Source organism: Elephantulus edwardii, unplaced genomic scaffold (genome assembly GCF_000299155.1).
Source record: "Elephantulus edwardii isolate Elephantulus edwardi_28Jun2011 unplaced genomic scaffold, EleEdw1.0 scaffold00157, whole genome shotgun sequence".
NCBI lineage: Eukaryota > Metazoa > Chordata > Mammalia > Macroscelidea > Macroscelididae > Elephantulus > Elephantulus edwardii.
In genome coordinates, this window is record NW_006399907.1 from 2,185,874 (window position 1) to 2,198,277 (window position 12,404).

General features: G+C 38.2%; 1 protein-coding gene across 1 annotated transcript in view; it reads right to left on the bottom strand.

The window, feature by feature from the left end:
• The window catches only part of TM7SF3 (transmembrane 7 superfamily member 3), a 43,002-nt gene that overhangs the window by 12,730 nt on the left and 17,868 nt on the right, over positions 1-12,404 (bottom strand). The window contains exons 6-8 of the mRNA XM_006895088.1: positions 11,013-11,184; positions 5,212-5,389; positions 1,690-1,776 (exon numbers count right to left, since the gene is read on the bottom strand). Coding sequence (XP_006895150.1) covers positions 1,690-1,776; positions 5,212-5,389; positions 11,013-11,184 — 437 coding nt within the window. The remainder of the gene's footprint in view (positions 1-1,689; positions 1,777-5,211; positions 5,390-11,012; positions 11,185-12,404) is intronic.

A 12,404-nucleotide genomic window follows, 5' to 3' on the forward strand; every position in this document is an offset into this window, starting at 1 on the left:
CACCAGGAAAGAAAAATGAAAGTTACAGTTAGGTACTCTTTTCCCAGTGCAATGTAAATATTAATCTACAAATGTAAGTTTAAACTCCCAGAATTTACGTATCAATACATTCAGAGAAGAAAAACTGTCTAAGCGACAGGAGAATTTTAGACATTACTGGAGGCAAATATTACTAAACATATGTTGTTACGCGCTGTCAAGTCACTTGTGACACAGAGACTTTATGCACAATAGTCCTGAAACCTGCTCTATCCTGTGCCAATCTTATACTAAACTGATACAATATTAACTATAGCATACACTTAAAAATTTAAGTCCATTTCAATTACTAAATTGCTATTTGCTCATTTCATAGTTCATTTAAATATATCTATATTCCTTACTTTAAATAAATAGTACTTTTGTCACTAACATTTGCTTTGAAATGACACTAAACTTCAACAGTTATTGAAGCAAAACTAAAATGTGAAAGTTAAAAAAGATATAGCAAGACATTCCAAAGCAAGATGTCTGCTAGTACTTCAATTCTTTGTTATCACATAATTTTATTTTATTCTTTTGTGTGTGTGTACCATCAAATCAGATCCGACTGGTACTGGAAGAGATTGCCCCTCCTTCTCCAGCAGAGCATCTGGTATATGTTATCACATAATTTTATATTTAAAGGAATTAAAGTTTCATAATACCTTGTACCAAATTAGTCAAAAAGAGAGTATAGGGATGGAGAGAAAACACTCAGTTGCTATCCAGTTGAGATTAACTGACAGAGATCCCCAAGTCTGTCAGAACAGAATTCTGCTCCATTAGGTTTCAAATGGTGTATTTTTAAGAAGCGCATCATCAGACCTATTTTCTAAAGTGTCTCTGAGTGAACTCATAAACCATCAAACCAACTAGTGGTCAAGTTCAGTAACTGTTTTCACTACTCAAGACTCACTAATAGAGGGAAGAGTTGCTATTTCAAACAACTTATAAATGTAAATTTCAAGTATTTCACTAGTGCAGGATTATGTTCTTTGGCCTTGATGCTCAGTCACCAAACTATTGATTAATTAAAAGAAGATTCCTTTTTTAAGTCATTGAAAACACAAGTTACCTAAAAAGCAAGCCAAAGACTTTAGCCCAACTCAAGGAGCATCATTTCTACTGCTGTGTTCACTGGTATGAACTCTGTAGTTGCAGTTTGGTATATGCATCTATCAAGGATGAGTCAGACAGGCTAATCTTGCAGAATATCTTAACTGCACAGCCTGATGTCTCAGAAATCAAGTCATCACCAAAACCAATCTATATTTCTATTAAGCCATCCTGACTTCTAATCTGGCAGTCACGCATATACAGCTAGATCTAGCAATTGCTGCACACATCAAATTTATTTCTCTCTGAGTAAGAGGAAGTCTGTACTACCTTAGTAAGAAAACAGATCTTTTAAAAAAGCCCCAAATTCAAAACAAAACTCAAAATATCCCAGCCAAAAACCATATACACATACACACACACACACACAAAACCCAAACACAAAAGGCTGCAGAGCAAATCAGCAAAATCTTTACAAGAAAAATCCAGCCACAAACCTCTGAAGATAGCGAAGTAATTGCTTGCTCTCCTCACAGTCATAACCCTGTTTTGAAAAAAATGTTAAAAAAAAAAGAACACAAGACATATCAATCAGAGCTTTATTAGATGTACCTGTTTTCCAGAATCTGTGTCCAAAGAAACAAATGAAGAGGCCAAGCAGGGCACAAAGGCTGAAGAACACTTTGGAAGAAACTCTTCCTAAAAATAATGAAAATTTAGTGGCTAACATATCAATTGAGAGTTTGTATTTAACTCACGTGCAAAAGCTCCATTAAAAAAAAAAAGGAAATGGACAATGATTTATTCCACACATATTATAAAATTTTCTCTAAATCCGCATCACTGCTAATGAATAGCCACTGTACTTAAGACAATGAGTATCAATGACCATACCTATAACAAAAAGAGAAACTAAACAATACACACTTCCTGATAGAGGTATAACACATTTGTAAGATATAGTCTTGCAGAAAAAGTAGAGGAAGAAGGGGAGGAAGAGGAAGCAAACAAGCAGAGAGAAAGTGAACCTACCTTCAACAATTGTGCTTCTTCAACAAAGAAACTGTCAGGAAAATGAAGGGGGCCAGGGTGACGATGTATCAAGAGAGATTTATGAACCACATCAACTAAAGGCAATGTATGGGCATTATCTGAAACATGCTCCAACCAACTGCAGTCGCTGAGGATTCCCACTGACTGGAAATGTGATGCTACCAAGGGAATATTTTCCTCGAAACTGTGTTAATGGCTCTATGACCATGTTGGAGGTTTGGGGGACACAGCTTATCTTCAAGATATATACACACACACACACACACACACATATATACTGAAATAATAATGAGTGTTTGAGTAAAAGGATAGTGCAACAAGAAAAGAGAGTGGGGAGTCAGAGAACATGATGATGCAAGACAAGTACCATGTGTAAACACTGCCAGGCTGGATTATGAGTATACAGGAACTCATTAAAGTTTTCCATTATAAAAAGCTTAACATGAAGAGTAACAAACTTGCAACAAGTCAAAATAGGTCAAAATGCTAATGATATTAGATACCATTAAGACATATATTTAAATAAGAAAAACAGACAGAACTTGTCAGACTGCTAACCAAAAAGTAAGTATGCCATTCAAACCAAACTGATGTTCCATAGGAGAAAGCTGAGAAGATGAACAGCCGTGAAAATTCCACAGAGGACTGCTGTGAGTCAACTTCAACTCAGCGCAGGGGGTGTGGCTCTGGGTTTTAATATAGACAGACAAATGTCCACTAGGCTTTACTGTACTTCACAGATAATACAAATTGACGGGTGGTGCATAGCAATCTGACATCCAGCAAGTCTATCGGTGCCATTTTTCCAGCAGTATGTGCTTGTTTTCTGTCCTATTTTAGTAATTCTTGGATTATTTCAAACTTTACATAATGCTATTTCACACTTAGAATTTAGTACAGTATAAACATAACTTTCATGACCAAAAAAAAATCCACATCTCTCTCGCTTTTATTACAGTATTTACTGCAGTGGTGGGAACCGGCTCTTCAAAGTATTCCTGTGCCTATTCTGAGAATGAATAGTTCAAAAGAAAGAAGACTCAGCAAAAGATTAAAATTCCAGATTTTACCTATTTCAGACCTGTGGGTGATGACCATTCTAGGATTCAACCTTCACACCCCAACTATGAAATTCTCTAAGATCTTTTGTTCAAATGAAAAGCTGGTAGAGGTCTCTGGCAAGTATAATCACCATAATGGCAAGGACTTCCAATCCAATAAAAACTAACAGAATGGCAGATATACACTCTGACATGTTCACTGCTTTATCTCCAGCAACTACAAAAATAAAAACTCAAAGCACACTGCTGTTGAGTCAGAACAAATTCATGCTGACTTTCTATTGAGTTTCTGATGTTGTAAATCAAATGCGAGAATTGTCATTTTTCTCTCTCAGACTTACTATATAAACTGTTGGGGTGCAGTCTTTGGGCTAGCAACTCCCCACAGACAATGCCATCAGAGCTACCAATCAAATAATGTTGTTTTGAAGTGCCATCAAGTTGAGTACAACTCATAGAGACCCTATGAACAAAAGATCTGAACCCTGTTCTATAACAATCGTCATTGCTCTAATGTTCTTGGAATTTCCAAAGGCCTGTTCCTGCTTCCAAGACTGTCTTAATCTCGGAGCTCCACCAAACACAGTCCACCATAGGTAACCATTATGGCATTTGACAAGTCAGTTTCACAGTGTTCAGCATCAGAGCAACCCCAGGTTAACTCAGTGCAGCACACTGACAGACCAGTTCTGTACCACTTAGGAGAATGTTCTGTAAGTTTATTAATTATAGGCACAAATCTTATAATTTACTGCTATCTCCTGCTCACTAAAATTTTACTTTCCTTTCTACTTCTGCTAAAAAGACAGAGATGTGAAGAGAATTCATGATTCAGCCATAAGAGCAGCGGGAGACCCTTACTCAAAGTAAGCTTTACCCACTTAACACTTTTAATACTTTTATTACTGTTTAACAACAAGGGTTTTTCTTCTTTCACTGAAAAAAAAAAAACCTTAACAAATAAGGGAGTGAGGAACTGCCTCAAACAGTTAATAGCAGAAGGTTAAAAGGAAATCAAATCATTATTATTATTATTATTATTCATATGATACCATATGTAGCATTGTTCTTAAAGACCATGGAATACAGGGCCCCTGTTTGACTCCACAAACTTTTCTGAGGATAAAATATGAACCTCTCAAAGCCATGATTCAAGAACTGTGTAAGTTTCAAAATTATGCCATGGAAGACAGTTATAATTATTTTTAAATTGTTTTATTCTCTCCATACTACTCTTTCTTCAAACTTAATCCCACCTCCTCCAATAAGGCAACTGTAGATTCTTTCCATTTTCTTCCTCTTATAATAGCGATCTTATCTCCCAACTGGATCCAATTTTCAAAGAGCTTTAGTTATATATCAATTGCCCTCTTATATATGCAGCAGAACTTAGCACAGTGTCTTTTACATAATAAATGACTTAAAACAAAACACAAATATCAAAAATGTTTGATGAGACTATACTTTCAGGGATCATTTCTATAGTCTGTTTCTAGAGAAGTTTTTCTGATTGTGCATGGTACCAAAAAGGCTTGATGTAAAAAAGTTTTTAATAAAGAAAGTTCCTTCTGTAGACATGTAAAAAACAAAAAATCTCATAAGCTATTAGCCGTTAAAGGCCACCATTGGCTTAGTTACTAAACAAGGTTCCTCAGGGGAGGAGAGTTTTGCTATCATTACCCCTCAGTATCTGTGCAGTCAACCACAAGAAAACTGGATTGGCCCTAGGTTATCACTGCAGCACATTAAAGCCAGCACCATTCCCCTGAACAAGTGAGTGTATGACTTGCTGAGGACGAAAGATCTTTCCTACCAGTGCCAGTCTGGAGCAGAAAATGCAAGGAAGGCACAACTGTATAATGTAGGGGTCTAAACAGTATTTGCTGAGGGAGTTGTACTCACTTGGCAATGAAAAAGAGACAAAAATAATGTTTAATATTTGTAAATTATCTATTAATTGATATATATCTACAAACCCAAAGGATTCCCCCCCCAAAAAAATTTAAATCCATATACTTACCTAGAGAAGAACAATTACCCTCTGATGCCTCAAAACTACAAGCATATGTGTGAGCAGGAACATAAGCAGTAGAGGTATTTAAAAGTGGGTCCCGGACAATGACATTGTAAATTACACCTTGGCCCCGGAGAGAGGAGAAGTAAATACTTGTCTTATCATCACCTGTTAAGGTAACAACCTGAAGCCAAAAATAATGCATGGTTAGGATATAGATTAGAAGCAGAAAGCTGTATTTTAATTGCACATGATATTAAATTACAATCCTATTTAAAATACACTCAAACCTGTTAAACACTGTTCAAGGACCAGCCCAAAGTTTGTGTGCTTTACTATGAGCAAGCTTTTTGCACAAAGTGCTTCTAGCAGTTTTATGCAGTAGTAAATGTTAAGTAAATGATGCTGTTGTCATTGTTGTGCACTGCAGAGTCAGAAGTGACCCACAGCTGACCCTCTGGAAGGTTTTCAGAGGCAGTTAATCAAACGGGAGGAGACTGTCCATCCTTCTCCCCGGAGCAGCTAGTTTCCTCATACTGCGTGCCTTCAGGATTGCAACACAGCTTCTTGCCACTAGGCCACCAGACTAAGTAAATGACAGATGTGATATATACACTACAGTTAAGAAATGTATAGATGTGATATATACGTTAGGAAAAACATTTTTTTTTTAATTTACCAAATTATAAACATCACAAGGATGTTGCTGTTGTTGTTCTTGTTATGTGCCATCGAGTCGTTTGCGACTCACAGCGACCCTATGTACAACAGCCCTAAACCATGCTCTATCCTGTGCCAATCTCATTGCCTCTGACACACCCATCCCGATTACCCCAGCCACTGAATCAATCTACCTCATAGAGGGTCTTCCTCTCCTGCGCTGTCCCTCTACTCTACCCAGCATGATGTCCCTCTCTAAAGACCTGTCTCTCCTTACAACATGTCCAAAGTATGTCAGATGAAGCCCCAGAATTCTTGCCTCCAAGGAGCAGCCTGGTTTAATCCTCCCTACGATGAATCTGTTTGTTTTCTTGACAGTCCATGGTACATTCAATACTCTTCTCCAGCACCACAGCTCAAAGGCGTCAATTCTCCTTCTATCCTCCCTAGTCATTGTCCAACTCTCTGATGCATAACAAGTGATTGCAAAAACCATGGCCTATATCAGGCGCACCTTAGTCTCCAGAGAGACACCGTTGCTCTTGAGTACTTTAGAGAGGTCCCTAAGCGCAGACTTTCCCATCGCAATACTTTTTTTTATATCCTGGCTACTGGTGCCAAGACTGTTGACCGTGGAGCCGAGCAAACTGAAGCTGTGAACAATCTCAATCTCTTCGCCATCCATCCTGATGCTACCAATTGGTCCAGTGGTGAGAATCTTTGTCTTCTTCACATTGAGCCTCAGTCCATATTGAAGGCTGCAGTCCTTGACCCTCTGCAGTAAGTGCATGAGGTCCTCCTCAGTTTCAGCGAGCAAAGTTGTGTCATCTGCATAACGCAGATTGTGGATAGATCGTCCACCAATCCTAATGCCACGCTTCTCCTCATAGAGCCCAGCCTCTCAGATAATCTGCTCTGCATACAGGTTGAAAAGGTATGGAGATAGGACACATCCCTGGCGTACACCCTTCCCAATTTTGAACCATGCAGTGTTGCCCTGCTCTGTTCCGACGACTGCCTCTTGGTCCAAGTATAGGTTTCGCATTAGCACGATTAAATGTTCTGGGATTCCCATTCTTCTCAGAGTCAGCCACAGTTTGTTATGATCCACGCAATCAAATGCCTTTGCATAATCAATGAAACACAGATAGACATTCTTCTGGTATTCTCTGCTTTCAGCCAAGATCCATCTAACATCAGCAACAATATCCCTAGTACCACGACCCCTTCTAAACCCAGCCTGGACTTCCGGCAGTTCTCTGCTGATGTGCTGTTCTAATTGTTTTTGGATAATCTTCAGTAGAATTTTGCTTGCATGTGAAATCAATGACACTGTTCTGTAGTTTCCACACTCAGTTGGGTCACCTTTCTTTGGAATAGGAACAAATATAGATCTCTTCCAGTCAGTTGGCCAAGTGGTTGTTCTCCAGATTTCTTGGCACAACTTGGTGAGCACATCCAGGGCAACATCTGTTAGCTGAAATATCAAAACTCAACTCACTGCTGTCAAGTAGGAACCTATTTATAGTTGACCCTCCAGCAAGTTTTCATGGGCTATAAATCACACATGAGGAGATGGCCTTTCTCCCAAGAAGTCACTGTTGTATTCAAACCACCAGAGACACATGGCTTTTGGGTTAGCAGTACAATTCCCTGTTTCACTGTTCTTATTCTTGTGTAACCTCCAGTTGGAACTAATGCATAGTTGACCCTCCAGGAAGTTCTCAGAGGCAATAAATCAAATGGGAGGAGAATGCCCATCCTTCTCCTGCGGAACAATTAGTGGATTCAAACCATGTACCTGCTCGCTAGCAGCTCAATTCCTTAGTACTAAGCCACCAAAGCTCCCCACCTAATAGAAAGGAGTCTTATCTTTCTCACCACTCTTTCCTTACCTCTTAGCACAATGCCTGCCACAAAGTGTTCAATAAACATTAGCCATTATATCTAGCTACAGAAATGGCAAAGACAACATTATGTTAACATCTTTATAGAGTATCTACTAATGCTTTCTAACAGGATCTGAAATAATAAAATATTACATATGGTTGGGTTAAATAGTCCTTAAATTCCCATTCAAAGGTTTTCTTCTTAGATGGGTCATACATATAACAGAAGAAACAGATGCCCTAACTTAAGCTATAATTCACAGCTTTGTTTTAATACATTGTTGTTATGTGCCATCGAGTCAGCACTGACACATAGCTGACCCTCCAGCAGGTTTTCACAGGCAGTGAAGTACATGGAAAGAGACTGCCCATCCTTCTCCATGGAGTAGCTGCTTCTTACCACTAGGCCACCAAAGCTCCCTAATGTTAAGCAAAAAAAAAAAGAAAAAAAATCTCAGTTTTAAGAACTATGATTCATCTAGAAGATTTCCATAGTCCAAAAGTATCCTGCTGAAGAACCATTGTGAAGTTATAAAATATGATGGCATTTCATTTCTAAATACATCAGTGTGCAAGTCCTAAAAAGAGTGTTTCTCAAGCTTAATGTGCCTCTGAATTAGTGGGTGATTTTGTTAAAATACACAATCTTCTTTTGAAGTTCATATGTGATACCAGATTCCACTTTGAGAACAAGCTCTCATGAATGCCAACACTATGCACTCATCTATTACATTTTGGGTAACAGGAAAACAAATATAAGGATATTCTCTTATATAACACAATACACCTGGGCTCATATAAGAAAATTAGCAATAATTTTTATTATCGATTTAATTCACGGTTAAGGTTCAAATTTCCCTAAATGCTTTTTACAACTTTTGCAAAGTTCTGAACAGTGAGCCAACTAAGTTTCACACTCGGTTATTTATCGCCAATCTTCTGTTAATCTTGAACAGATTTAATGTCAGCACCCTCTTCCACCCACTTACCTACATTATACTGACTTTATAAAAGAAGCAACTTTTGAAAATATTATGAGGTCTCAGAACATATTCCACAACTGGAATGTGTTAACAAATTGTGTTCACAATGTTTTAAGTTGTTCATTTATCATTTATATTTCCTATGATTAGGAAATCCAACGGCCCTTTAAACAGGCTGCAGTCATTCTGACATGCCTTCACCAGTTTTTCAGGGTCTTCCTGCATTCTGGCACATTTAACTAGCACTTAACTTGCTTTTCACTGGTAAGAAGCTGCACTGCAATCCCAAAAGCACACAGTTTGAATTCACCAGCTCCTCCACAGGAATAGGATGGGTAATCTCTCCTGAGATTTATGGCCTTGGAAAACCTGCTGGAAGGGTCAGCTATGAGTCAGTTCCAAATTCATGGCACACAACAACAACAAAAGGAGTTCTTATATTCTTCATAAAAATACAGTATGTCTGGAAATATTCGTATCTAAAGTGGAAAATGATACACAGCATACCCCAAACGTCTGGGAAACTGCAAAAGCAGTGCTCCTTGGAAAATAAATGGCAATAAATAAACACACCTTTAAAAATTATAACAACTCAAAATTTGCATAAATAGAGAAGGAAGAAGAAAAGGGGTCTACAGTAAAAAAAGCCAGGTGCTACCTGGCTATCACTGCCGACCACTCTGAAAGGAATCACAACAGGTCTTAGGAGAATAGTGTGAGAAAAATGTAGACCAAAATTCAAGGATCATAAATATCTCATTGAGACTAATGGAACCCCTGAGCCTAAATTCTTCTCTGCAGCACAACTTTCAGCCAAACGTTGTTGCTGCTATTATGTGCCGTCAAGTCGCCTGTGACTCACAGTGACACTATGGACAACAGCTCTAAACACTGCCATATCTTGAGCCAGGCTCACTGACTCCAGACACACCTACCCTCACTTCCCCACTTTCAATGTAACAACAAACTGACAGATGTTTGTCATGGATACTTTGTGTACATCAGGAGGGACCAAACCCTGGGAAAAGAGATGCCTGGAAAAGCAAAGGTTTAGCAAAAGAAAGGAAGACCCTCACACAGTGAGTACAGCAATGAGCTTAAAGCACAGAGGACTTCGGTAATGACTCAGGATTGAGCAAGGTTTCATTCTGTTGTCACTACGAGCCATAGCCAACTTCACAGCACCTGAAACAATAGGGAGAGCCTAAGTCTGCAATCCTAGCAGACGATGATTGTGCTCACACTGCAGAGGAACAAGAGTGGGACTTTAAAGCTCAGACACGAAGTGTCTTTTGCATGAAGTTTTTTAAAAAAAGAATAAACCCACAACAAACTCACTCATGGATAACTCATAGCTGACTGTCCAGTGGGTTTTTCGAGGCTATGAACAGCACATGAGGAGAGCGCCCATCTTTTTCTCATGTTAGCAGAGCAGCTGGATTTGAACCACCTGCCTCTGGGTTGGCAGTGTAACTCCCTACCCACTAGGTAACCAGAGCTCCAAGTTGAAGACTCTCAATTTGGGTTCAAATATTTATGCCAATGCATGCAATCCTAAATGGTTTTGATTAGTTTTTCTCAAAACTATTCCTCTCAGGAACAATGATTTTATAAGTTACAGCCTAACTTGGAAGGGACTGGAGAACACTATGCAGAGTGAACTAAGTCCCATAACAACAAATAATGTATAAGCCCATTATCATAGAATGAGTATGAGGATCCAAGGTAGGGGAGGGTGGAGCTGAAGGATGAGGATGGGCGGGGGGTGGTGGTGGAGGGTGTTAAGTATAAGGTTACATAAATTGACGGAGTGGGTGCAGGAAACAGGAAACAGTCAGAAAAAAAAACAATATAAACGAACTAAATAAACAAGAAAAAAAAAAAAAAAAAAAAGGGAAAAAAAAACAAACCTTAAAAAAAACACACAAAAAAGCCCCACACTGTATTATTGAAATTTACTAAAAGCTTTATTTAACACTTAGAGGAACACATAACAAAGTTGAATACACTCTTTTCCAATGATCTCTTAAGAACACCAAAGTACATACATGCTTACAACTAGAACTTAATATAATGCATTCCTTCAATGGCCAACCCCATTTTGGTTATCACTAGCAAAGATCCTCAAGACAATTAAAAAGTAAAATAAAATTATAGTCTCAGAAAGACAAAACCATAAAAGAAACTACAAAGGGCCTTTTCTTACCTTCTCCCATTCTCAACACTTACAAAAGTGTCACAGTCTAACCATTCAGATCATGGGAATCAGATTTACCTTGACAGCATTGGCCTTCACCTGTGGCACCTCAGTCATTCGCTGAAGATGCATCAGCAAAACCTGCTCAGTGAGGTCATTCTCAGGCAGAAAATACTGGTAGATGTCATACTGCAGCCTCCACCTTGAGTCCATGCCTGCTGCCACGTCACAGAGCGGAGGGTCTGTGCCTCTGAAGTCAACCAACAAAACTGCGTATCAACCTTTCATGGTACAAAGCCCATCAATAAAAAGGAGCCAGAGTTCTTAATTTCATACCTTTCCAACAGTCCTTCCCGATTTGACAGCTTACCTTTTGCAGAGGTAATAAACTGGTATTCAGAGAAAGGCAAGTAACATACTGAAGGGTAATGTGACTTACTGATCAGACGTCAGTTTGCCATTTGTTACAAGTATGAATAAGTCACTTAACTTCAATAACCATTAGAAAGCCTCTCTGTTAACAAGAATAATTGTCCTTTTTCCATAAAACTATGAAGATTTAATGGCAAAGAACACCCAGCACTCAGCATCACAGGTGCTGTGTAACCAGTCATTGTCAAGTTGATTCTGACCCATGGTGATGTCAGGTATGTCCCACTACGCTGCAATGGCTGATTTTTCACAAGGAAATCACCATCAGAAGTGCATGACCTTTCTTCTGATGGTCTTATGAGTTGACTCCCACATCTAACCTTCAGTTAGCAGAAAGGACACTCAAATGTTGGCTAACAGTAAAAACTAAAGCTGTTTTTAATTAAAACAATCACACATTTCTATAAAAATACAGAAGTGTGGGGCTTCAGAATGCTTTGTACTTTTAAAATTCTTTTTTTTAATTGATTTTCATACAATAATTTGTTTACATTGTGTTTCATTCATGTACATTGTTTTATACAATCCTTTATTCACCTGTGTTTTGTATAAGCATTCGCACACACTGTATTTTATATAATTACATACTATTGGTCTATGTCTATTGTTACCCCATCTTTTCAAGTTTCCAGTGAATCTTTCCTATTCCTTCTCCACCATCCCCAATCCATCCAACTAATCTCTGTTATGCCCCATAAACAAACAAATGTACTGAGAAATTGTGGTATATTCACACAATGGAACATAAGGCAGTTCTAAGGAATAATGATTTTGTAAAATATATAACATGAGATATATAAAAAGCATTATGCAGAGTGAACTAACTCAGTCTCAAAGACAAATGATACAGACTAATATCGTAAATATAGATTTACATTTCTTAACAAAAGTTAAACTTTCAAGCTCAAAGTAGAGAGCTAACAGATGACTATTCGAATAAAGGGGTTTTTAAGAACTGAAGAGGAAGATATTGTTAATGAGAACTCAGATATGATTAATAATGTTTAAATTATGCAATGCCAAACAAAAATTAAACCA